This window comes from Molossus molossus, unplaced genomic scaffold (genome assembly GCF_014108415.1).
Source record: "Molossus molossus isolate mMolMol1 unplaced genomic scaffold, mMolMol1.p scaffold_m16_p_1, whole genome shotgun sequence".
In the NCBI taxonomy this organism is placed as follows: Eukaryota; Metazoa; Chordata; class Mammalia; order Chiroptera; family Molossidae; genus Molossus; species Molossus molossus.
In genome coordinates this window covers 57,768,763-57,793,146 of record NW_023425344.1, presented here as the reverse complement: position 1 = coordinate 57,793,146, position 24,384 = coordinate 57,768,763, and the positions used below count along the sequence as shown (strand labels likewise).

At 44.5% G+C, this 24,384-nt stretch overlaps 1 protein-coding gene across 1 annotated transcript in view; it reads right to left on the bottom strand.

Annotated features, from left to right (window-relative positions):
* The window catches only part of FRAS1 (Fraser extracellular matrix complex subunit 1), a 432,882-nt gene that overhangs the window by 50,245 nt on the left and 358,253 nt on the right, over positions 1-24,384 (bottom strand). Inside the window, exons 48-58 of the mRNA XM_036267136.1 lie at positions 18,478-18,602; positions 18,059-18,199; positions 16,039-16,266; positions 14,290-14,403; positions 12,302-12,452; positions 11,037-11,196; positions 8,780-8,948; positions 6,405-6,651; positions 4,821-5,165; positions 3,201-3,361; positions 2,483-2,630 (exon numbers count right to left, since the gene is read on the bottom strand). Coding sequence (XP_036123029.1) covers positions 2,483-2,630; positions 3,201-3,361; positions 4,821-5,165; positions 6,405-6,651; positions 8,780-8,948; positions 11,037-11,196; positions 12,302-12,452; positions 14,290-14,403; positions 16,039-16,266; positions 18,059-18,199; positions 18,478-18,602 — 1,989 coding nt within the window. The remainder of the gene's footprint in view (positions 1-2,482; positions 2,631-3,200; positions 3,362-4,820; positions 5,166-6,404; positions 6,652-8,779; positions 8,949-11,036; positions 11,197-12,301; positions 12,453-14,289; positions 14,404-16,038; positions 16,267-18,058; positions 18,200-18,477; positions 18,603-24,384) is intronic.

The following is a 24,384-nucleotide window of genomic DNA, read 5'->3' as shown; positions in this document are numbered from 1 at the left end:
ACATAGGAGAAAAATCTTTGAAGGTTTTGGTTTAGGCAAAGATTTCTTAGATACAACACTAAAAGTGTGATCTGTAATAGAAATATCAATAAATGGGACTACTTCAAGATGGAAACCTGCTGCTCTTTAAAAGAGATTGTGAGAAGAAAAAAGAAGCAATAAATTCAGATAAAACATTTGCAAAACACAAATTTTTGTCGAGAGTCTATAACAATACAATAATAGAGGGAAAAAGAATCCAATTTAAAAATGGGAGTTTTCAACAATGCTTTGCCAAAGAAGATGTGCGTGGTAAGTAAGTACCTGAAAACATCTCAGTGTTATCACTCATTCATTACACATCGGCTGGGTAACTAAAACACCTCACAAAAAACTGACAGCACCACATGTTGGTGTGGATGTGGAGCAACTGGAATTCTCACACGCTTTGGGAAACAAGCTGGTAGTTTGTTAGAATGTTAGACACTGACAACAGGACCCAACAACTCCACTTCTAACTATTTACCCCAGAAAAATGAAAACTTATATTCACACAAAAACCTATGTGCAAATGTTATAGCCACTCCCATCATAATTGCCCAAACCCAGAAACAACCCAAATGTCATTCAACGGGTGAATGGATAAACAAATGGTGGTTCCTCCATGCAATGGGAGAGTACTCAGCAATGAAAGGAGTGAACCATTCATATGTGCATCGACGTGGACGACCCTCAAAGGCAGTATTCTAATAGAAAGAAGCCAGACTCCAGGTACTCATGTACAGGATTCCATTTATGTGACATTCTGGAAATGGCATATCTTTATGGATAGAAAACAGATCAGTGGTTGCCAGGATTTGGGATGGGTAAGAGGTTGACTACAAAGGGGCATGAGAGAACTTCATAGGATGTTGGAACCGTTCAGCATCCTGATTACCGTGGTGGGCACAATACTGTCCAATTGTCAAAATTCATAGACCAGAAAGGATACATTTTAATTTATGTAAACTAGACCTCCATAAACTTAGCTCTAAAACAAGATATCACCCTGGACATATGCATATATTTGTTTTCTTTCTTGAAGGCTACACACAACAAAAAAAAGTGGTTAAAATGATTGTCTCTACGGAGTGGAACTGGAGAATTGGGAGATAGAAGTAGAAAGAAGACATAACTTTCATAGTATACCTGTTTTTGTTATTTGATTTTTTTACTATATAAATGAATAAATTGTTAAAAATAAATAAAAATATTAAAGATCGCTCTGCTGGGCTGCCAGTTCCTTTTCTGATGCCTTTTCATTCACTGTAAGAGGTTAATCATGGACTCTGTTGTCAACCATTCATGCGGATTAGGGTCCTTTTCCTTGAGATGGAAGGTTGCCTTGATCTTCTCCATCCAACTCTAGAATCTGACTTACTTTCATCATTTCTTCCTAAGAAGCGACTGTCCTTTCCTGTTCATCCTCATGTTACTTAGGTTAGGTCTTTAGCACGACTGAATTTTGTTCATATACTCATCTCCTCTTTCCTACACATCGTCTACAGGATGGCCGGTCTGAGTGTCCTAAGACAAAATCACACCACTCCTCTGCTAATGAATTCCTTAAGCTAGAACTTAAGACCTCTTAGAATTTGACTCCAACCTGTCTTTCCATTTCATTTCCTTCTATTCACCTCCTAAAAGGCTCAAAGCCAAAGTAAGCATCTCACTGTTTTCTAAATATGTGTCTTTTAAAATTTTATACCTTATATACATCATATCTCTTCATTTGACAAAGCTTTACTTTACTATCCATTAGGTCAGTGGTTCTCACCCTTCCTAATGCCGCTACCCTTTAATACAGTTCCTCATGCTGTGGTGACCCCCCAACCATAAAATTATTTTTGTTGCTACTTCATAACTAATTTTGCTGCTGTTATGAATTGCCATCGGAAATATGTGTTTTCCAATGGTCTTAGGCGACCCCTGCGAAAGGGTCGTTTGACCCCCAAAGGGGTCGTGACCCACAGGTTGAGAACCGCTGCATTAGGTAAACTACTATAATACCTGAAGACTCAGCTTAAATATCAACTCCTTTCTGAAATCTATGATTCTTCCACAACAAAGTTACTGTTTGCTCCCGTCTGTTCCAACAGTACTGAATTTATAGCATTGTTAGGTCATTTATCATACTATATCCTAATTTTTCAGTTTAAGGGTTTAATCCCACAACTAGATGTTAAACTTCCTGAGGACATGGCCCAACCGAGACTTTTACATTTTTTTGTGCATCTAGCAGAGTGCCAGAAACATGAACAATGATTTCTTTCCCATATTTCTCTGTAAAAGCGTGTGCATGCATGTGCTTGTACACACAGACACATACACATGAAACCACACATGCACTCACACACACATTTCTTGAATAAAATGTGAATGAGTTCCAATGTGATATACATGGAAGTTAAGGAAAAAACGGAGCTGTAGTGTGAGCCCCCAGCTGGCATGCACGATCTCTTACCATCCTGGAATGTATCATTAATTGCAATGACAGCCTGGAAGGGTTTGGTCAGTTCGGCCCCTTGTGCTGAGCTGAGGAAAACCACAAATGTCTCCAGCCCTTCAATTACTGGATACTGGGTGTCATCCAAGATCGTCAAGGTGCAATACTAGGAAGAAAACCGGGATGTTTACAAGATTTACTGTGGTGATCGTTTTGCCATATATACAAATATTGATTCATTATGTTGTATACCTGAAACTAATATAATGTCATATATCAATGACATCTCAATTAAAAAAATTTTTAATTATAAAAAGAAAAATTCAAGCAAATCTTACAGAATGCCATTCACATGACACCCATTTGTTTTGGGAGATTTGGACAAAGACAACAAGTTGCCTTTTTTTTGGTGGTCTTCAATTAAATTTTTTTTAATCCATAAAATTATACTTTTTTTTTTTATTACATACCTTAGGTGTTTCATATCTCAATATTTAGATCAAACAAGTGTGGTTTCTATCTTAAATCCGTGGTGCTGGATACCAGGTGGTGCAAATGTCACTTGGACAGTTTTTAGACGAGCCCTATAAATTTGTTCTCTTGTTTGTATGTTTGTGTTTTTAAAGAAAGGGAAGACAGTAATATTGCAAGGGGAGTTTAGCGTCCTCCAGTGAGTCTGGAGAGCAGACTAGATACAGCATTGACAGGCTCACCCATTTCACCACGGTATGCTCACCTGCTCGGTGACACCTGGCCCGAATTCCACCTTCCTAGAGCTGGGAACGTAGTCAACGCCTGGAGTGGCGGAAGCTGGGTCTGAGGGACGCGTGGCACACCACACAGACGTGACGGTAGAAAGGTCAGTCCCATGGCGGATCACTGGAATCTTCACTGTGCCTGAAGAAAAATTCATGGAGATTTCCAAGGTCAACCTTGAGCCGGAAAATCAGTGGTGCTTTCCCCACACATTCCCCTTCACAGCAGCAGCAGCCTCGTCCTGCTAGCCTGTCCGGTCCAGCTCCGCCAGGCTCCGCGCTCCCTCCGAGGAAGGCCCAGGGCATCGCTGTCCTTCTCTTACTGCCCCTGGGATGAAGAGCAGACCCGGGGGAGGTCTCGGCCGGCGCTTCTGGGGAGATGGCCTTAGGGAAAAGTGGTCTGTGGCTTCAAAAAGGAGACTGTCCACAGAAGAACAATGCATTAAGGGTGGATGGTCCACTGAAAAACATCTCAAGCCTATTTAGGGAGAAGAAACTCAGACCAGTGCCTCAGGGATGAGCTAGAAAATATTCAATTAAGGAAGAACCATCTAAGGGACTCTATGGGGCCTGAAGCCGAATGTTCCTAATTAAATGTTCCTAACTGGTTTGATTCCCCCATTTTATCTGAGTGGTGCACACATCATTACTTAAACCATATGTGCTTATTGCTTATCTTAGGAATGAAACTCATCTTCTGGTCCACTGTGATATCATACTTCACAGGGTCCTCATGATATTCATGTAGATTTTTAGCTGTTTTCACAATCAAGGTCAGAGCAAAGCTACCTGAAACCCCCCCCCCCCCCCCATCAATTGCAAGTTTAATCCCAGCTTTAATCAAGCATATTAACTGCTTGATCTGTGATGCTTTGTTGAACTTTTCTGGGTCTCTATTTGCTCTCCTCTACAACGTTATTTTCTCTACAGAAGACTGAGTGAGATGCATGAAATGCACATTGCACGGTACCTGGCATTCTGTAAGTACTCAAAAATACCAGTTCCCACTATTTCTCGGAATACCACCTTCAAAGAAAGGCCGTGGTCAGTGGCTCCGATCAGTGGACACTCCTCACAGCTGCTGCCCCATCTGGGCATGCAGAGGACCCTGAGCAGCCAGGAGAGGGAAGGAGCCTGGGTGGAAGAAATCTGCCCACAGACTGCTTTCAGTTGTTACTTTAAGTTGAGAAAGTTCCATTTGTGAAGACACTGACATTTCAGAATGTATTTGTGTTAGCAGCTAGGTGTGTACTAAATAATTTACCTCCATTCTCAGTTGATCACAGTCCCCTCCTTTGCAAGCCAAAGGCTTAGCACCATGCCTTCCCTCTGGACCGCAGAGGTCAGCCAGTGGAGCTGTTAGCCAGATCCCTCCCTGCCATCAGTCAGCAGAGCAAGAAAAGTAAATGAAACTCCCTATTCTTCACTACCTTCCATTCTTGGTTGTAACGCCTAGCACTGTGTAATGTCTCGGACCAACAGTGGTGTCACTGAGGAACGGCATTCTCAATGTCTTAAGGACATTCTCACACCTGAGAGGAAATCTTTCAAGAAAGGGATCCAGAGATGGGTGGTGGAACCCCGGAGATGCTCTCCATTACCTGCATCCTCACTGATAGTGAACGCGGTGTTGCCCAGGGACACAGTGGAGGCATCATTGGGACCATTGATGAGCACCTGGGCTGATGCCACCCTTCCAATGCGGGCATTGTCAGAAGCACCTGCCAGGGCAATCTCAAACTCTTCTTCCTCTTCATACTCGCTGTCATCGATGAGCATGACGTCACAGGTGGACATGGTAACACCAGGCCCGAATATCACATGACTCTCAGCAGACATCCCTCTAGATTTAAAATCAGAGCCCGATTCCAGAGCATAGAGGCTACTTCCCATCGCTGACTTAGGGATGGTATAGCAGATCACAGACACAATGCTGCTCAAATCCCCTGAAACACAAAATGGCGAGACAACCAAAGCAACTGAATGAGTGCTTCTCAAATGTAAAAATCTCTGATAAATTAGTGAGCTTGGTTCCTGCTGACCTATTCCATCACCATTTGTGTTCACACTCTGACACGAAACCTTCCTGCATTTCAGTCTCTTTTAAGTTTATGAAATGAACCACTTGAGGATTTAACATACCCCAGCTACTTCACCAAACAACTTAAAATGGATTTCCTATTCTGTGAATTTTGTGCTCTGTTAATTCACAAGACTCATTGCCCACCACCCAAGACCACAGCGGGTGGAAAGATAAGAGACATATTTGGTGCTTTAAGTAGCAAAGTAATTGTGTCCTGAAGGTAGTGCTACGCGCACAGTTCACCGCTTTTCCGAATACACTTCAGCACTTTAACTCCCAGGGAAAAACAAGCTGGTTTAAAAAAAGAAAGAAAAAACAAAATAAAACCCGCCTCTTTGTACAAATGACTTTACTTATTAGTGCTGCCACTGCCCTGGGTACAGCCTGTTCTGGGCCCAGCTTGCTGGCCCAGAGCAATCAATGGGGCTTGCTTGTTTTCCAAGTGGCCCCTCTAAGGGTTTGCATTGCCTACAGTACTTGTTACACTAATACCCAGTCAGCAGATTCAATAAAAACCTGACATCATCACTTACAGTCATTGTGTGGCTTTGAATGAAGATTTAATTCCCATGAGCTTTCAAGTCTCAATATTGCACAATCATAAAACCATACAATCTTTGGTTTGATTTTCAGCCCTTGAGGAACCGGCCTTTAATTCTTACACACAGTTTATTTCTCATCTGAGCTCTATACGTGACACTCACGTAAGGAAATCTTTCACACTTTCTGTCTTTCAAGAACTAAGATGGGAACCAAGTAACTGTAACTTCCCTCCTTGACCAAGGCTAATAAGTATTTTATGGATTGGGTGATTGATTGAGAATCCCAAGTACAAGAATATTTGCAAGGCCAAATATAAAGTCTTCTAGTCTCATTAAGAATAAATGGGTGTGCTAACAGCCTGAACTAACAAGAGAAGCCTTCTAACCGTACTCACCAGGTAGGATCTTTATTAGGGCTGTGCTGGGGACTTAAATGAGTTAATGCATGTAAAGTACTTCCACACATGAGCTAATATGGTACATGAGCACTCGGAACATAAAAGGCACTCAATAAACATTCGCTATCCCATAGCTCCTCGTCCCCTTCGGCGCCAACAGACCTTTTCTTTCAATAGGTGCAAATAGAAAACCAGAGCTCTCGTTGACACGGTAGGTCTTCTTATCAAACTCTAATGTGGGTTCGTCTTCAGTGTCATTGATAATGACCTTCGCCTGGGTGAACTCCCCTAGCAGGGCGTATGCTGGCATGCTGAGCTCCACGGTGAAACTCTCAATGTTCTCAAACACGTCATCATCGTTGATGACAATGGTGCAGGATTTGGTGTCCTCTCGCTCCTCAAACTGCACCTGTCAGAAAGGAAACAATGAGCAGTTAAGCTGTGCCTCAGCTTCCCCTGCTGTGCTCCCCCAGGATGGCATGGGAAAAGGGGGCCCAAGCTGAGTGAGTACTGAATGAAGTAGCTGGTTCATCTAGCCCCAACTTTCTGCTGTATCATCTGGAACACTTGGCTACCTCTTCCCGTGAATCATCCACAATTGAGACTGATTTACTGCATAGGGACATGGAGGGTGAAGACTTCCCCTACCATTGGGTGACTGTAGGAAAACATATAGGTAACTGTTAGTGTCCTGTTTTATCAGCTCACTTGGGACAGCAAGAGTCATTGGATTACTTAGTCCCCTTCTATTTGTGGCAAGTTTCACTGGAAAGATCTTTGAACTTGGAGTCTAAATTTCTAGCTGTAGTCCTAGTATTTTTTAGTTATAAGCTAGGTCAGGCTTTGAAACTTTACAAACATCAGCTAATTCCTCATCAGCTAAATAACAATAATAATGCTCCAATTTCACATACTTATTGGGAGAACTAAAAGAGACAATGTATAATGAAAGCACTAAGCTTCTATTAAAGCAAGATATGATCCTATTACCATCATCATATTATTGTACAATCAAAACTGACATAGAATCTCAGCGTACTGAAGAATGAAGTTTGAATTCAGGAAAAATTACACATGAATAAGCCAGACTGAATTTTAACTTTATATTTGACTAGATCCTTTGCCAATAAAATCTATAATGTGAATACATTTAGCCTGGTACAAAAGAAATTATTTTATACGCATATAATGGTGAACTTACTGGGATATATTGTGGTTTTACTTTGTCTCAAAATAAAAGAGGAAGATAAAACCTTCACATAGAAACAGGTCTACGGATTTGTTCAAAATGGAAAGGGCAGGGAATGGGCCCAGAATGCCCTTTGTGTAAACTGAGACAAGTGAAACATGTAAAAATAGTCATAAACCTCTAAACACCACACAATTCCCATCAACAGAAAATTACTAGAACTATCTCATCAGCTAATCAAATTTTTACTGAGCTCCACATTTCAAAACACTCCACAGATGTCTAAGATGTAGAACACACTTCCTTTCATCTTCCCTTGTAAACAGGAGTACCTGCCTCTTTTTATCATTTTGTTAAAAGACTCCTTAGCTTATCTCTTCTTTTCTAATTCCTCATTTAAATTTGACATAAGAGCCCATAGCTTGATCCAGCTGGAAGGACTCCAGCAGAGATGTTGCCATAAGAATAATAAAATTATTTTGAAAAAACACTGACTAAATACCTGGAAGTGCCAGGCACTGTGCCATACGTAAGCGGTGGCAGACAAGGCTTGCTGCCTAAAGGGATGCACTAGTTAGGTCCCCTCCTTTCTGCTTTCGTTCTCTCCCCTCTCACTACACCCTGGTACTCGGCACTCCCACTGCTACACAGACTTACACATGGATCGCCCCACCCCAGAACTCCTCTCTGGACTCCCTACCAACGTACAGAGCTGTCCCCTGATGTCTCTAAGGCAGCTCACACTCAACATGTTCAAAGCAAAGTCAAGATCACCCCCTTGTCTAACCTGCTCCTCACGGTGTCCCCTCCTAGGAAGGGACATCATCGTCCACTTTTCCCTTCTGCTCCACTATCTAATCCACTGCTAAGTCCTATCCACTGATGGCTTACTCCTCACTGAATCCGTCCACTTCTCTCCACCTCCACTTTGTAATTGCAGCTTAAGCTCCCATCCTCTCTCACTCAGCCCATGCAAGAGCTTCCTGACAGGTCTCCCCGCATTCTCTCTTCCCTGCCTTCAGGTACAGAAGGTGCAGAGAAAAGGTTAGGATTCCAAAGGCCAAGTGTAGAACATGATGTCTTGGATTTTTTTTTTTTTCCAGTCGTGAAGCAAAATGTAAAGGCTGAGAAGCTAGACAACAACTTAGGCTTTGGCAGTTAGACTGTCAACGGGCTTTAGGCAGACTGTGAAGAACAAAACACTGTGGGAACGAACACAGACAAAACTTGAGGAAAGATGCCAAGGGAAAGGGAGGATAAGAAGACGTGGGAAGGTGCCACAGTCGCCCACAACCTCGCCACAGCCCGTGCAGGCGGTTCAGGACTCAGAGCCCCCTCGCCCACCTACCTGGCCAGCATACTCCACGTAGTCCTGCTGCCCAGGCTGGGAGCTGCCCCTGGAGCTGGAGCTGGCGGTGCCTTGCTCCGTGTGACACAGGACGATGGCGTATTGGTTCAGGTTCCCAGTCCTCTGCACAGTGACGCTGACAGACCCTGCCTTCTCACTGACATTGTAGCTACAAACACACAAAAAAGGTAGTCTCTGAACCTGGGCCCTTGGGCTGGGAAGAATCTGCTCATTGAATGCCAGTTTCTTCTGGTTGGTTTATGGTGTGAGGCATTTCAGAGAAGAGGGAGTTTCGTGGCTTTAAGAAGCTGGGTTGTAAATTGAGAGACGGTGTCTGCCTGGGACAGTGGCCAAGGAAGCTGGGGGAGCAGAATGGTATCTGCCTCGTCGCGAGAGAGTGGGAGGTCATTCCGAAGATGGGCAGCACAGAGGAGCTCTGAAGTCCACACGTCCGAGCTGGGAGAAATGGCACGCCTTTCCCAGAGTGGCAGAGTAGTTGGAATGGGCCAGTGGGTCCTTAGGGAAAAGGCTGTCTGACAGCAAGGACGTCGCCCAGGTAGGGATGACTGGATCAGAGCTCCGGGAGCTTACAGTGCGCGTGGAGCCGGGGCACTTGCCGGGTGTGAAAAGAGAGTTGGCCAGGTAACAAAGGCTTTCAGACAAATGGAGCTTTATGACAATGGGGGAGGGGACTGGGTGCTATCGTCCGAATGTGGACGCCCCTCCGATTCTTATGTTGAAATCCTAATCCCCAATGGGATTATAGTAGGAAGTGAGGCGGTGATTAGGTCATAAGGGTGGAGCCCTCATAAATGGGATTAGTGCCCCTATGAAAGAGATTCCAGAGGGGTCTCTCCTCCTTCTGCCACATAAGGTTACAGAGGGAAGACAAAGTCTATGGACCAGAAAACGAGCTGTCCCAGACACTGAGGCCACCAGCACCCTGATCCTGGACTTTCCAGCCTCCTGACTGTGGGACCTAGATTCCTGTTGTCTCTAAGCCACCCAGGCCGTGGGACTCTGTTACAGCAACCTGAATGGACTAAGACACTGAGCTAGCTTAGCTTGCTATTAGGAATTTACGCTTCTTTTGAAAAATAGGAGGCAAACTATCCATGTACTATTCACAAGAAGTTTCTAGTGAGTGGTACCTCAGCTGGGCTCTTTTTGCATCACTGGGGATGGGCACTGGGACCGGGGCTTGTGTCTTGTCGCTGTGAGGGTGGCAGGCACAGTGGCTCAAGGGTTAGTCATTGCTAGCTTTGGGGGTCCTCTATGTGCCTTAGTCCACTAAACAGAAGAGGGGTTCCAAAACACCTGATCAGCTTCATTCAATTAATTTTGAAGAAGATAAAAAAAGAGGTAAATAACAGCAAAACATTACATATATAAAAGTTGACTCTGATTTTCCACTAATTCTACAATGTGTGTAAAAGTGGACTAGCCTACATCTGGGGACATGAAATCAACTTTGAACGTTTTCTCCCCAGCTCCCCTGTTCCTCAACTTCAGTTTTCATATCACTTATCATGAAGTCAATTTCTTAGAATAGCAAGTCTCTGAAATGTAGATTTAAAGAGTTCTTCCCACAAAAATTATAATCCCAGTTATAATTTAACCTTTACCAGTTGGTGCCCCTGTTTGCCTCTCAACTTCCCAACTATGAAAGCATCTTAAAGAGCTGTCTGCATTCAGCTATGAATTTGTCCCTAAAGATATATGATCCTATGAACACCAAAGGAGTTAGGTGGAGAACAGAGAGAATGCAGATGGAAAGCAAAGATGTTCTTGCAGGCCAGTGATTATTCGCAGAATTTGAACGTGCATTTCCCCCTATCAGTTCTCCTGGATTATCTTCTAAAGCTGGCAGACAAAAGCAAGAATACTCGTAGGAGAGGCAGTAAAGCACAATGATTAAGGCCACTGGGCTTATATCCTGCTTTTGCTGCTGATTAGCTATGTGACTTGGGCAAGTTACCCTCTTTCTGTCTTTATTGCTTGGTTGTTGCAGGGGCAACAATAGTATTCATCTATAATCGCAAGTATCAAACAAGGTGAGGTAGGTCAAGTAACTAGTTCAGTGCCTGGTACATATAGTATTCAAGAAACATTTGGTACAATTATTATTATTTTTCTTATTGTTATCACCACCACCACCATCATCAGATGACTACAGCTGACCCACTGGGTGCTTGATCCTGAATTCTCTGCTTGCCCGACTTATTTCTCAAGGATGAACACACAATGACACTCGTACCTGGTATATTTAAAACTGATGAGGGACCACTGGATGTGGAAAACATTGTCTCTGACCACATTGGGTTTACTGTCCTTCACCAGAAACTGAAAACTATCCATCATCTCATGGACCTTCTCCTCATGCAACACGTAACACACCAACCCCAAGTTCACATCCTCTGTGAGAAAAAAGATGCAGTGCATTAACCCAGAGTTGTAAGAACAGCCCCATAGATTCCCACACTGACATGCCCAGTTTATTCTTCTAATAGGTCATAGACAGAACTTGTGTTCCCAAGAACAAAAAGGGATAATAGTCTTAAAAAAATAAATGTTTCCGCCAGATGTCAAAATAAGACCCTATAGCTCTGTGTACAAAAGGCCTTCTTTGTGTACAGGAAATACCCTATGCTATTGTAAAGTGAGAATTCCAGGGTCTCAGCAAAAAAGCAGTTCAATAAATGTCTATGGAATGTTAGCGGCAAATCTGAGAGCTGATGGAGAAAATTCTTCCACCCATCCTCTGTAAATACATGCTCATATCCACACTACTCCCTTCTGAATAAGGTTCTTTGGAAGGTGTGTGCCACTAAGAAAAGCTCAGGTTGGATTAAAACAGCCCCCAAACAAGGCACAGATAAAATGGGCTAGGAGAGCGCACAGCCTGAGGAGAGCGAGAAAAAGGGAAACCGGCCCGTGAATCGGAACAGGCAGTTTCTCAGTGACGGCTCCCGATCAGGTCCATCCTCAGAAGAAGTCTAGAAGACTCCAAAAAGCTTCTGAGAAACCAAAATACAAGATGGGCCCCTTGATATGATTCAAAACAGAAAAACATTTCAACTGAGGGATCTACCCATGTTGGTTTTCATTTCTTTGCTCCAGACTTAAAAATATACATATACCTCCAGAACCCTTAGAGAACAAAAAATAAACCACACAGGATCACAGATCTTTTGTAAAGTCTGGTGGCTGTGTTTTGTTTTTAAAGGAAACTAAGTGGTATCATGTGATTCCTTCCAGAAAACCTGGCCAAAACCTAAAGCAATTTGGGAGCTGAGGAAGCATGGTAAAGATGAATTTTTTTTTTTTTTTCCCCCACAATTTGAGTAACAGGAAAAAAAAATCAGAGAGGTAAAATTCCAAAGTTGGATGATTAGACACTAAAAGATCTATTTGTTTGCAAATAGGTTACTCAGGAGTAAGAAGCCAGCTGAGGTTGTAAGTTCAGAGAGGCAGGGAGAGAGGCCTTAGAATAGATTCCTCCCATCTCCCAGGAGGCCCCACCCTGCGTGAAAGTCCCGGCCGCTCTGCCAGGCTGCAGCTTGTTCTCCACGCGGCCGTGCTTGGGGCCCGTGGTGATCTCGTAGACGAGCTGCAGGTCCTCTGTGTCCGGGTCCAGGGTCAGCAGTTCCTTCTTGGTGATCAAGTTGGTTGCCTGGAATAGAAACCCATTAAGTTTAATTCCTGACGTGGGAATAAAGCAAGAACAAGACCCTGTGACTCAGATTAAATTCAGCTCAACAATGATTGACTTGAGTGCCTTTACAGCATGGAAAACTCTGTCAGTACTGGAGAGGCTACGAGGGTGGACACCAGCCAGCCTCTGCTCTTGATGGGCTCACACTTTGTTGGAAAGAAAGGCTGATAAGCCAGGTAGCTGTGGCGAGAGCTAAATCGGGAAATACAAGAAAAGTGCTGGATGCTTTTTGGGAGTGGGAGAGATGAATTCCATCTGTACTGGGCAAGGAGGGATTTGAGAAGGTGGAATTTGAATGTGGCCTTTAAAGAAGGTTGGGATGTTGAAAGAATCATACTGTACAGGACAGATGGCCGCTTTATACCTTAGAGGAGTCCATTGCAATGCTTGCAATTAAGATAAGTATGATACTCTAATTTTGCCCAAATGCACTGCCTCTATTTTAACGTACTCAACAAATATTTAATGAGAGCAAAGGTTTGAGAGAAAGACGGGGTGGTCAGTGATATTAAATGTCACTAGTTCTAGTAAAGTAAGGGCATGTAAGTGACCTTTGGATTTGACAAAATAGAGGTTGTTGGTGACTTTGACGAGAGTCCCTGCAGTAAGGTAGGGGTGGGAAGTGAAAAACCAATCGCAGGGTGTTGAGAAGAGAATGAGATGGTTCTGATATGGAAAGAAATAAAACAGGGCAAAAGAAATTTGCCCTAATTTTGTTTCATATATTTAAAAAATCCCAATTGGTTTAGTGGAAAGCAGTAGAATGACACCTACACATACAGGAATACCTTGTTTTATTGTGCTTCACAGATGCTGTGTGTTTTAAAAATTGAAGGCCAGACCCTCCACCAACAGAAAAGATGACGAGATACTGGCTTTATCGCAGTGGTCTGGAACTGAGCCCACACTGTCTCCGAGGTATGCCTGTACAACCAAGTAATCGCTCCAGGAGACGAGAGAATCCATGTCTCAGAGGGAAAACCACACACAAAAGAAAGGAACCGGTTCCCAAACTGAACTGAAGAACTGTGTGTGTTTGGGTGGGCACAGGAGTTTAATGCTATTTAATGTCACCAGGGGAGAATTAGGGCATGTCTTAAAATGACCAAATTGGGTCTTTGAAGAAGGAGAAATACATTTCTAAAGTATTCTTCTGAGGGCATTCACCTACAAAAATACTTCCTTCCCATTAATGGCATATTCCAGGTATTTCCAAAATCCATCCTTCCCTTCTTTAGTTAACAAATTTTTACCTGTGTACCTAGCTGCCCAGCTAGAGACTCTATTTCCCAGCCTCCCATGCAAGAGATGGGCCCACATGACCAATGTCTTGCCAAAATAATATGAGTGCAAGAGATGTGTTTAATTTCTGTATCACTTGCTTAAAATACATTCCCTGCTCTCCACCTTTCTGTTTTCCTCTTCACGTGGACGGGAATACTGATGACGAGCTGAAGCGGTCTGGCTACGCTCAGCAGCAACAAGCCAGTGGGAGCAGAACAGTCAGAGAGACGGAATCTGCATCTCTGAATGTCACACGGAGCCCTAGACTTCCACCCCAGATGTGAGGGAAAAAATAACTATTTTGTTTCAGCAACTATATCTTGGGAGTCATTTTATAAGAAAATGTTAAACTGTACACCGTCCACATCAAACCCATGATGCTCTCCAGCCGTAGGGGCATCAGCTCACTTAGGGAGAAATAACGTGACTTGAGCTGCAGTTCTGTTCACGTTATCATCATGACCCAGGCTAGAGCGGGTCAGTGTGCGTGTGGCCGAAGGAAGGGCCTTACCTTGCCATCCACACGCTCCAGCCACTGGAGCCCCAGGTTGGTAACAATTCTAGGGGTGCCATTGTCCACTGGGAGGATGTCTACTCGGAACTGCTGAGGTGCTGCTGTCATAATCTGAGAAGGAAGGAGTAAAAAAAAAACCCTCATCATTCACAGACATCTGAACTCGTCAGGTCCAGGACCCCTGGAATCAGTTGACACTTCAGGGTGGGCCTGAGCCGGTTCCCATCTCTTACCACCACGGCCTGAGACTGGCAAGGGAACCCTCTGAGAAGGCAGGCCAGAAACCGGGCACTGCCGCAGGGATGCACCTGCTGTGGAAGTCCCAGCGCACACCTCGGCCTTCTCCAGTGAGTTCCGCATTACCCCGAGGTGAGACAATAAACAAAACATTCTCCTTTCAATAACTCTTGTTACTATTTTCCCAAGAGGCGGAGGAAAACCATCATTAGACTGTTAAGGTCGAAATCTCCAGGTGGAACACTCTGCCAGGCGTAAAAAGAGGTTTCATGGGAAGAGATTTTCTTTTGTTATCCCCCCCCCTTTTTTTGAGAGAGAGAGAACTATCCAAAGGGGCAGAAGAAATTAAGAATAAAATATTTGTGGAAATAGAAGAAACTGTGGTTTATAATTTCATTCTTGCACAGACAGACACACACACACACACACACACACACACACGGTGAGTCGCGCGGGGCAGCAGACGCTGGCTTTGCCACTTTCTACCACCCTTCTTCTAAGTAATTTCCATTTTTAAAATAACACGGTCCCTCTGGAGACAGGCTGTGACCTTCGATGTTTATCAGAGAGGGAGCCCTCTGGCTGATGTATCCTGAAATTTTTTTTCTCTTCTGAAAGTCAAACTAACTGAGGAGCAGCTACGGTTTGGGAGAGAGAACATAAAAGCGATGAGCTTCCAGGTGGTGATGCTGTGCAGACACTGCAATGGCAGGGACGCCCCGAGCGCCATCCCCCGGCTCTTCGACCACCTTCTCACCGACTGTCTGTCTCTCAACGATGCAGGAAGATCTTTCTTCCACAAAGAGGAAAGAGTCTCTACCTGCTTCACACACTGGTCCTAAATGATGACACGGATGATGATCCCAGCCACAGCTGATTGGATGTTCCTGTGCGTGGTACCGGGCTAAGTGCTTTATGTATATCAGGAAGGTAGGTATCATCCCCACTTTACAGACAGGGCAGCTGAAGCTTAGAAGGGCTAAATGACTTACAAAGTCACTCAGCCAGCAATCGACAGAGCTAGAATTTAGATCAGTGCCTTTCAGAGGCAAAAGCCATACTCTTAACGACTGTTATTCTTCAGGAGACTGAGAAATGTTGGCTGACTGATGGGACATATGAAAAAGAAAGACAATCTAGAACCATACGATATTAGTAAAAAAAAATTGATGAAATAAAAATTAAAGGAGTAGGGGTGGGATAAAGGAAAGGAGGGATAACAGCAGAATGATAACAATAACTATCAACTTCTATGAAAAGTGCTCATGTTTTGCCAATGGTGGTAAGTATTTCATGTGTATTACCTCGCTGATGGAAGCTGGTGACTATTATTGTACCCATTTTATAGATAAAAAGCAGAGGCTTAGAGAAGTTAAGTAATTTGCTCAAGGTCAATTGATAGTGACAGAACAAGAACTCAACAAGGCCATCCTTGGTCTTCAATGCCATGCTTGCCTCTGGACAACCTCTGGCAGACATGGCTGTGCCTCCCTCTCTGCTTCGCCTCACCTCTTTCCCTCCTTCCTCAATAATAAAGAAGGCGTTCGTCCCGTCAGAAACAGTGAAGGTGAACCGGTCTCGGAGGGAGTTGCTGCCGTCGTGGCTGTAGCGGACCCTGTTCTGGTAGACGTCGTCCATGGTGAAGGTGGAGGTGTGCTGGAAATGCTGCCCGTCGGTAGTTCGCTCGATGCTGCCGTGGCGTGGGGGCTGCAGGATGGTGAACGTGACGGACGCGGCCTGTCGAGAAGGAAAAAGGCCAGTGGGGAAGGGACATTCTTAAGAGAAGCCAGATGTGTCAGTGATGGCCAGCAGGTGGGCCAGTGGGGCCAAACCTAAAGACATTTATAAAATGAGGACTGTACTTCCTTTGTGGATATCAAAAATAAAGCTAAGGAGAGAAATTATATTGATTACTGTAATTGCACTTATATTCTGGTGTCTTCAGTTGTAAGACTAAGATATTTAAATTTGTCCTTTGTGGGTCAGAAGGGGAAAACCCGAATCCTTAATCTCTCCCAGGATCATAGGAACTAAACCTTTTAAAATTATTCATTTCCTTTCCAGCCTCCCCCCAGCCATAGTTTTCCCAAAGCTCTTATATACAGAATCTCATTTGCATCAGAATGGAAGTTTATTTCCCATTTTTAATCGCTGCTTCTAGGGTGACGCATAGAAGCAAAAATAAAGAGGTAGAAAACCCCACTCAAGACTTTCCAATGATTTCCCACCAACCTAGAATAAAATGAAAAGGCCTGACCTGGGCCAACAAGACCTTTTGTGACCTGGTCCCAGGTCTCCTCTCTGGGCCCCCTCTTGACCACAGGGCTTTAGCACTTCCAGTTCTTCTGCCCAGAGAGTGATGCTCCCAAATGACTGCGTATTTCCTATTTCTGCTCCTCAGAGAAGCCTTCCCTAACCACTCCGTCTAAAACGGCACCACCTCCATCGTCTTTAGCTTGCTTTAGTTTTATTCATAGCACTTATAATATCCAACATGGTATTATATGTTCTTTCTTTATTGTCTGTCTTCCTAACCAAAGGTTGAACACTCCCTAAGGCTGCGACTTTATGTGTTTGGCTCGCAGCTCTGTCCTTTGTATCTAGAGCGGAGGCCGGCCCTGGAGGCAGCCCGTATTTGTTGAAAGAGCAAACCGATGAGTGAGTGAGCGCTGCACAGGGGAGAGTGCACACGGAACAGATTAACAAACGCTGTGGTCCGCTCCTAAGAGAGCTCAATCACACCAGAAGGTTACACGCTGCTATCCGAAAGCGTCCTGAGAATGAGAGTTCTGTCTCTACAGGCCCTGTTTTACTGTATAAAGCCTAGTTCTCTGAGGATGCTTACATTTAATCATTAGTTGTCATCCAGAGAATAAAGGAGATAAAAAGAAGGGAAAGAGGTATAGGTGCCGGAAATCCTTGTTCACGAAAATAAGGAATAATAAAAATATCAGGTAAAATATCATCTACCTAATTTTCTTTTTTTTTTTTTTTTTTTTTTTTGTATCCTCACCCGAGGACATTTTTCCATTTTTTGTTTAGGCAGAGTGGGAGGGAGAGAGAGGAACAGAGAGAAACATCGATGTGAAAGGACACATCGAGTGGCTGCCACCCGCACGACTGACCAGAGCCGGGGACAAACTGCAACCGAGGTACGTGCCCTTAGCGGGAACCGAACCCGAGTCTCTCAGGACCGCAGGCCGACGCTTTAACCGCTGAGCCAAACCGGCCAGGGCTCATCTACCTAATTTTCTATAAATCATGATAAACACTCAGCATGTTAAAAGGATTGTGACATGTAATGAGGGGAGAGAGTGAGTGTACTTAGGGTTTCAGAAAGGGTTTCTGAAAGCAGTTTGATTGCAAATGTATTTGTTTTCTTTTCTGCAGAAGGCTGGGGTCTCTTCAAGGATACTTGTACTAATCCCATCCCTCTGTCCTCCCCGCAGGGTGGATAGTCACAAAGCAACTGCTGGAGTCGCCAGATCAGCCTCTAGTTCAACCAGAGCCCCCAGGGGAATGCTCTTACCTCTGTGTCTGCATCCACCGCCTGAAGCTCAAATTCCGTGATGGTCTTCCTCACTCCCTCCTGCACCCGCATCCCCAAGTTCTGCACAATGGGCAGCGAATCATCCACGGGGCGAAGGGTGATATGGAAAGTCTGAGTCACCTAGCATGGCAGAGACGTGCAGGTTGGAGGAACACAGTCCCCATTCCCACCCACGTGGAAGGTGGGTGCCCTGTCCTATCCCTTCCCTACCATTCCTCACAGGCTGTCTGACCAGGAATCCAAATTGAGTTCTCCTGGGCAAGAGCCCCAGGAGCTGTCAGAAGCTGCCTCTGTCCTTGGCTGAGAGCCGAGGACAGTGAAGCTCTGATGGCACCAGTAGCTCTGCAGACTGCTCTGTGATTCACCCATTCAGGAAGGGAATCGAGTTTCTCACCTACCTCATTGACTCCATCCGACAGCGTAAAGCTGAAGGCATCTGAGTGCTTCTCGGACTCACTGGAATGGATGTACTGAACGTTTCGTGAAGCCAGGTCAGCCTGAGTAAAGGAGCTAATCTGGACACCTAGAAAAAGGGGAGAAGAGATACAGGATGTGGAAATGCCAGCCACACTTCTAAGGCTAGGGCAACGTCATGCTCTCATTAGATAGAGTCCTTTGTATTGTTCTCATAGCATTTATGTGCTTCTTCCCAAGACCTTGTGTTCGAGTTGTTTGCATACTTTTTATCTACAATAGCATATGTTCTGTGGGAGCACATGTTAGCTAATTATGTAGGCTTCTACTATGTGCCAAGTCAACAGCAGGTGCTCAATAAATGTTACTCTTCTTTCTCTTGGAGTTTATGTATGCAGGTCAGATCTATGAAAGGTAGAGCCATTGCCTTGTTCTCCAAACTCCTCTTTCTTAAGTTTTATATTCCCCCATAGCCTCATAGCCCTTTTTGAAAACCTGCCCTAATTTTTAATATTGTGCAATGGGAACACTGGACTAATAGGGCTTGGCTAAACATAGCCTTATTTCTGTGATTGGTGAGGCTTCCCCACCCTCCATAGTTGCACTGGATATTTTTTAAGGTCCCTTTCCAGGCCTGTGATTCTGGCTTCTCATACACCACTTTAGCCGGGCTGACAGTGGACTTACTGTGTGACTCTGAACTTTGGGCCATCCTTCTATATCAACTCGAAAACAACCTAGAAAACCACTCTCCTTTAACAATGTAGTAGAAAACATGTTAAATTTTTTTCTGAGTCATTTTAAAAGTATAAAAATCTAAAGTGATTTTGAATAATGCCAAAGTATCCCACAAGTGAATAACATCTCTATGTTTTTAAATGTCAAACAACATTTAGCGTAGAATTCTTGCTTCCATCTTCGGGTTCTGGGACTTCTTCTCTGGTGCCAGCCAGGACTGAAACAAAATCGCATCTCGTTGACCCTCAGCACCAACTCCCTCTGTCTGATATGGGTGTTGAGGTATTAATCCATTTAATCTAATCCTTCCATTTCGTCCTGTGATTCATTTGGTGTTGCCTGGGATTTATTATTTGTCATTGTAAATCCTGGCAAAACCAGTTTAGCTTATATATATATATTTATATATATATATATTTATACATATGTATATGTATATATGTAAAAGTACAGAAATTGTACTTTGACTGGGACATCAGTATCACTGCTACCTTAAAAAATAATGAACCCGCATGGTTTACATTTGCATCTCTCTTTATCATCTGAAATTTGTTGCCCAGATACAATAGCTTCCTGATACTGGACATTAATTTTTTGATGAGGCATTTTATATTTCTGTGCTTGCTACATCAGATCTTGACAGGCAAAAAAATGTAGCCCCCCGTCATATAGCTTTGTCTTGTGGTCTGGACAGAAATCCATACCATTCTTTAAAAATTTAATAACTTCAGACGAGTTGCTCTGAGAAATTTAAATCTCTTTCCCTGCTGCGACTCCATCCTCATAGCTCATGGGGAAATACTTGTCTGGATTCTCACAACCCACTGGCCACCTAATTCACTGTTCTCTTTATGAGAGGCTAAGACGGACTGAGGAAGGTGATAGAATTTTCCTTTCTCTTGGGAAGGAAGCACTGGGATTGATTTTTAAAACATTTTTGAGAGGAAATGGACATGCAACAAATCGCACATATTTACAGTGTACAATTTCATAAGCTTTGGTGCACCCATAAAACCATCACCTCCATCAAAACAGTGAACATATCCCTCACCCCAAAGTTTCCAGCTGACACTTCGTAGTTCTTCCATCCTTGCCATCCTCTATCCTATCCCAGAGCAATACCTAAATTGCTTTCTGTCACTCTAGATTAGTTGGCATTTTCCCTGATTTTTCATAAATAGATTCATACAGAGTATGCTATTTTTTTTAATCCTCACCTGAGGATATTTTTCCATTTCTCCTCAGATAGAGTAGAAGGGAGAGAGGGAGAGAGAGAGAAACATCAATCACATGGACTGGTTGCCTCCTGTATGACCCCAACCAGGGCCAGGGACCGAACTGCAACTGAGGTACGTGCCCTTCACCGGAATCAAACCCATGATTCTGGTCCGTGGGGTGATGCTCTAACCGCTGAGCCAAACCAGCCAGGGCTACAGTGTGTACCATTTTATGCATGGTTTTTTCATTTAGTATAATTATTTTACAATTCATCTATATTGTACCATTATTAACAGTTCATTCTTTTTATGGCTAGGTAGTATTCCATTGTGCGAATATGTCATAGTTTGTTTATCCATTTACCTGTTGATGGACATTTAGGTTATTTCCAGTTTGAGGCTATTCCAGATAAAGCTGCCATGGTCATTTGTGTACAAGTCTTTGTACAGACATAAGTTTTCATTCTTCTTGGGTAAATCTCTAAGAGTGAAATGACTGGATTACATGTTGGGTACATGTTTAGCTTTTTAGGGAACTGAAAAACGATTTTCCAGAGTAGGCAGCCCATGTTCCATTCCCACCGGCAGTGCAGAGCGCTGGGCTCGACCGCAGGGGGCCTTCCCATCCTGTCCAGGAAACACCGCACACCTACCCTGTGCAGAACACGATTTCCAGCCTGCTTATATATTTTAGGTTTTATCTTTTAACAACTCTGGGAGGTCAAGGTTGGCACATCACCTCTTTTTTATAGATCAGGACACTGTAATGCAATTAGAAGAGCAACATGACCTATACTAGGTCACACAGCTAACCCAAGGACAGAGCTGGGCCTGGAACTCAAGGTCGTCTAGTCCCAAGTTGATGCCTGCTAGGAGTACATTTTTGTAGAACTCATCTAGCCTTTTCAGGCTAGACAAGGAGCCTCTTGGATATCACCCTTATCCTTCCTCTTTTTTCAATACAAAAGTAATACATACCTATAAAAGAAAATGTGAAAAGCACAGAAAAGTAGTGGAGAATCCCAAACACCACTCAGACATCTACCACTGAAATATCACCATTGTAATACTTGTGAATTAAACTGTTTCTTATACTTGACTGGTTAGAACCTTTTTCTTATCTGAAATATTGATTTTGATGGGGTACTTAATATTATCATTGAAATGATATCAATAATGAAGTGCCAGAGGGTCATGAATTGAGCCTAAAATGTAAGCTTCAAGGGGACAAGTGTTTTGGTGGTTTTTTCACCAACGTGTACCTAGACTACTGCCTGGCACACAGTAGGTACTTAAAACATATTTGGTGAATGAATTTAGCTCACCCACTATAATCGATATCTAAGAGGCCCTACCTATTGAGCACAGATTTTCAATCTCTATATAATATATTTTTTTCAATTTTACCTTTGCTAATTGGGCATTAGAAGACTTCAGCTACTCACTTGCTGGCAAGATGTTGTTTCTAATAACAGATTCTCCTTGCTGGCTGTCACAGCAGGTGGTTACTGTTTGACATATGTTGAAGGCTTTTAACCCCACAAAGGCATCTGCAGTCACCCACCTGCTGGCTAACCCAGGTCTCTGGCAGCAGGGCAGAGACCCATGTTAATTAACCCCGTCAGTTTTTCCAATTCCCCTGGAAGGCCAGCACATTACAGAGAATATTCGTCCAGGTCAGGGAAATGGCGTGGGAGAAAAGCATCTTTGAAGAGACTGCCTTCCTAAGAGGAGGTCAGGTGGGTACATCGGCTCCTGCCTTCAGCACGGCTGGGCCCTGTGCCTGCCGTCCTCGTCCTACTGCGAGCTCCCGCTATGGGAGATTCAGCTTTCTGCTTCAGATTTTCTTCAAAGCCTCCGGTTATGGGCTAAACTGTGTACCTCCCCCTCCCCTTCCCCATTCATATGTTGAAATCCTAATGCTCAGTACCTTGTGGGACCTAATCCACTATGACCATTGTCCTTATAAAAGGGGAGACTTTGACACAAAGAGGGAGAACACCACGTGAACAGGAAGATGGCACCTGTAAGCCAAGGAGAGAAGCCTGGAACAGGTCCTTCTCTCAGAAGGAACCAACCCCACCGACACCGTCACCTTGGACCTCCAGCCCCCAGATCTGTGAGACAGCACATCTCTGTTTAGGCTGCACAGTCTGTGGTGCTGTGTGCGGCAGCCCTAGCAGGCTGGTACAGCTCTGCTCTCAGGGAGCACCCACACCAAGACAACGGGTGCAGTCTATCTGGGTTGGGTCATAATATGAAGAGAGGCTGAGATCAAGAGAAAACCAAAGAATACCTTTGCTCAAGATCACTTCTGGGAAGTCTCTCCTGACTCACTGCACCCGTCTCCTAGGTAGAACTAGTTGTCCTTGGCACCCACTGTCCCCTGTCATGTTGCTGTCACCGCTGCTAAAACACACCTGCACCTGTCCATTTGCACGTCTACGACTTTTGAAACGTAAGTTTTCCTTGGCAGCAGCTACTCAGTAAATAAAGGTGGGAATCAATGCTGCCCCCGAGATTGCTAGATTCCAATATTACTCTTCCCCCACTTCAAAAGTACAACTCCTGACCACTAGCTGAGCAACCAAATCCCCAGGTAGGTCTGCACTTCCCAGCTACCCAGCCCACAGCTCTGTGTGACGGCGTTCTTGCCACTAGCTGACCGAAACTGATGTGTGCTCGTCGAGTAATGCTCCTGGGAGGAAAGGGGTGTGGGCTGCCCTGGCCTTTCTCACCTACTGCTGGCTGGGGGTGGCAACGAGTTGTTAGACCAGAAATGGGAGCCTCATGTGGGGGGATCACTGAGCCGCCCGGGCCACCTGCCTCTCACTGTGCTGCCAGGGAAGAGAAAACTTCTTTCTCTCAGGCACTGTATTTTGAAGTCTCTTTATTCCAGCAGCTTAGTTCCTGTCCTAGTAATTTAATTCCTTCCTCTGATTTCCCAAGAAAAAGAGACTCTTTTGGGTCCCTGATGGGAGGGTATGGCCGCTTCAACCTCGAAAGGACTAGACTCTCAGCTCCTCGGTGGAGGGGCCCTGTCTGTCTTCCGCAGGGTGCGCAGGCAGACGGCCCGCTGCACGCACCCACCCCGGGAGGACAACAGCTGTGCACAGCGTTCCCGTCTATCTAAGGAGAACAAGCCACTACCATCGGCTGGCCAGGGAAGGCGGCGTGAGTGTAAGTCCACTTCACGGTGCACCAGCAAGAGGGCGTCTGCGAACATGGTGCAAGTGAGCCTTGCACGAGGCATTGCCCCCAAACAGCTCCGCACCTGCACTGCAGACACAGGCCGAGGAGCTGCTCTGCTCTTGTCAGGAAGATCAGATTCAGCCCAGCCCCAGCTCCCGGGACAGACATCCTCACCCACCACAACAAATGAGGTGAGGTGCTGCTCCTATTTTTTTAAAAATTTATTTAGAAAAAAATTCTGACTTGAGGATATATTTTCATGGAGTTTGAGAGAGAGAGAGAGAGAGAGAGAGAGAGAGAGAGAAACATCGACTGTTTGCCTCCTATACGCATCCCAACCAGGGATGAAACCTGCAGTCTAGGTGTGTGCCCTGACCAGGAATCGAACTCGTAACCTTCTGGTGTACAGGATGACACTCCAACCAACTGAGCCACCTGGCCAGGGCAGGTGCTGCTGGTCTTTGAGCTGTAGCCAGCTGCCTTTAGAGAGGACAATAAGTCATCAACATGGACTCCCTCTGAAGGGAGACCTTTGACATTTAAAAAGAATCAAATGCATGAAATTATTCTCACTTCAGGGAGACAGGGAAGGAGAAGACAGATGCTGACAAACTGCCTCAGGACTGAGTGTGGGGCTCGTCATGGGGGAGGGCCAGGCAGTCCTGCCCTATGAGCAGAGGGGAGGAGCCCCAAGAATAGCAGGGAGGGGGCTGCATTCTGTATCTGGTCTGTTTAAGAGTTACT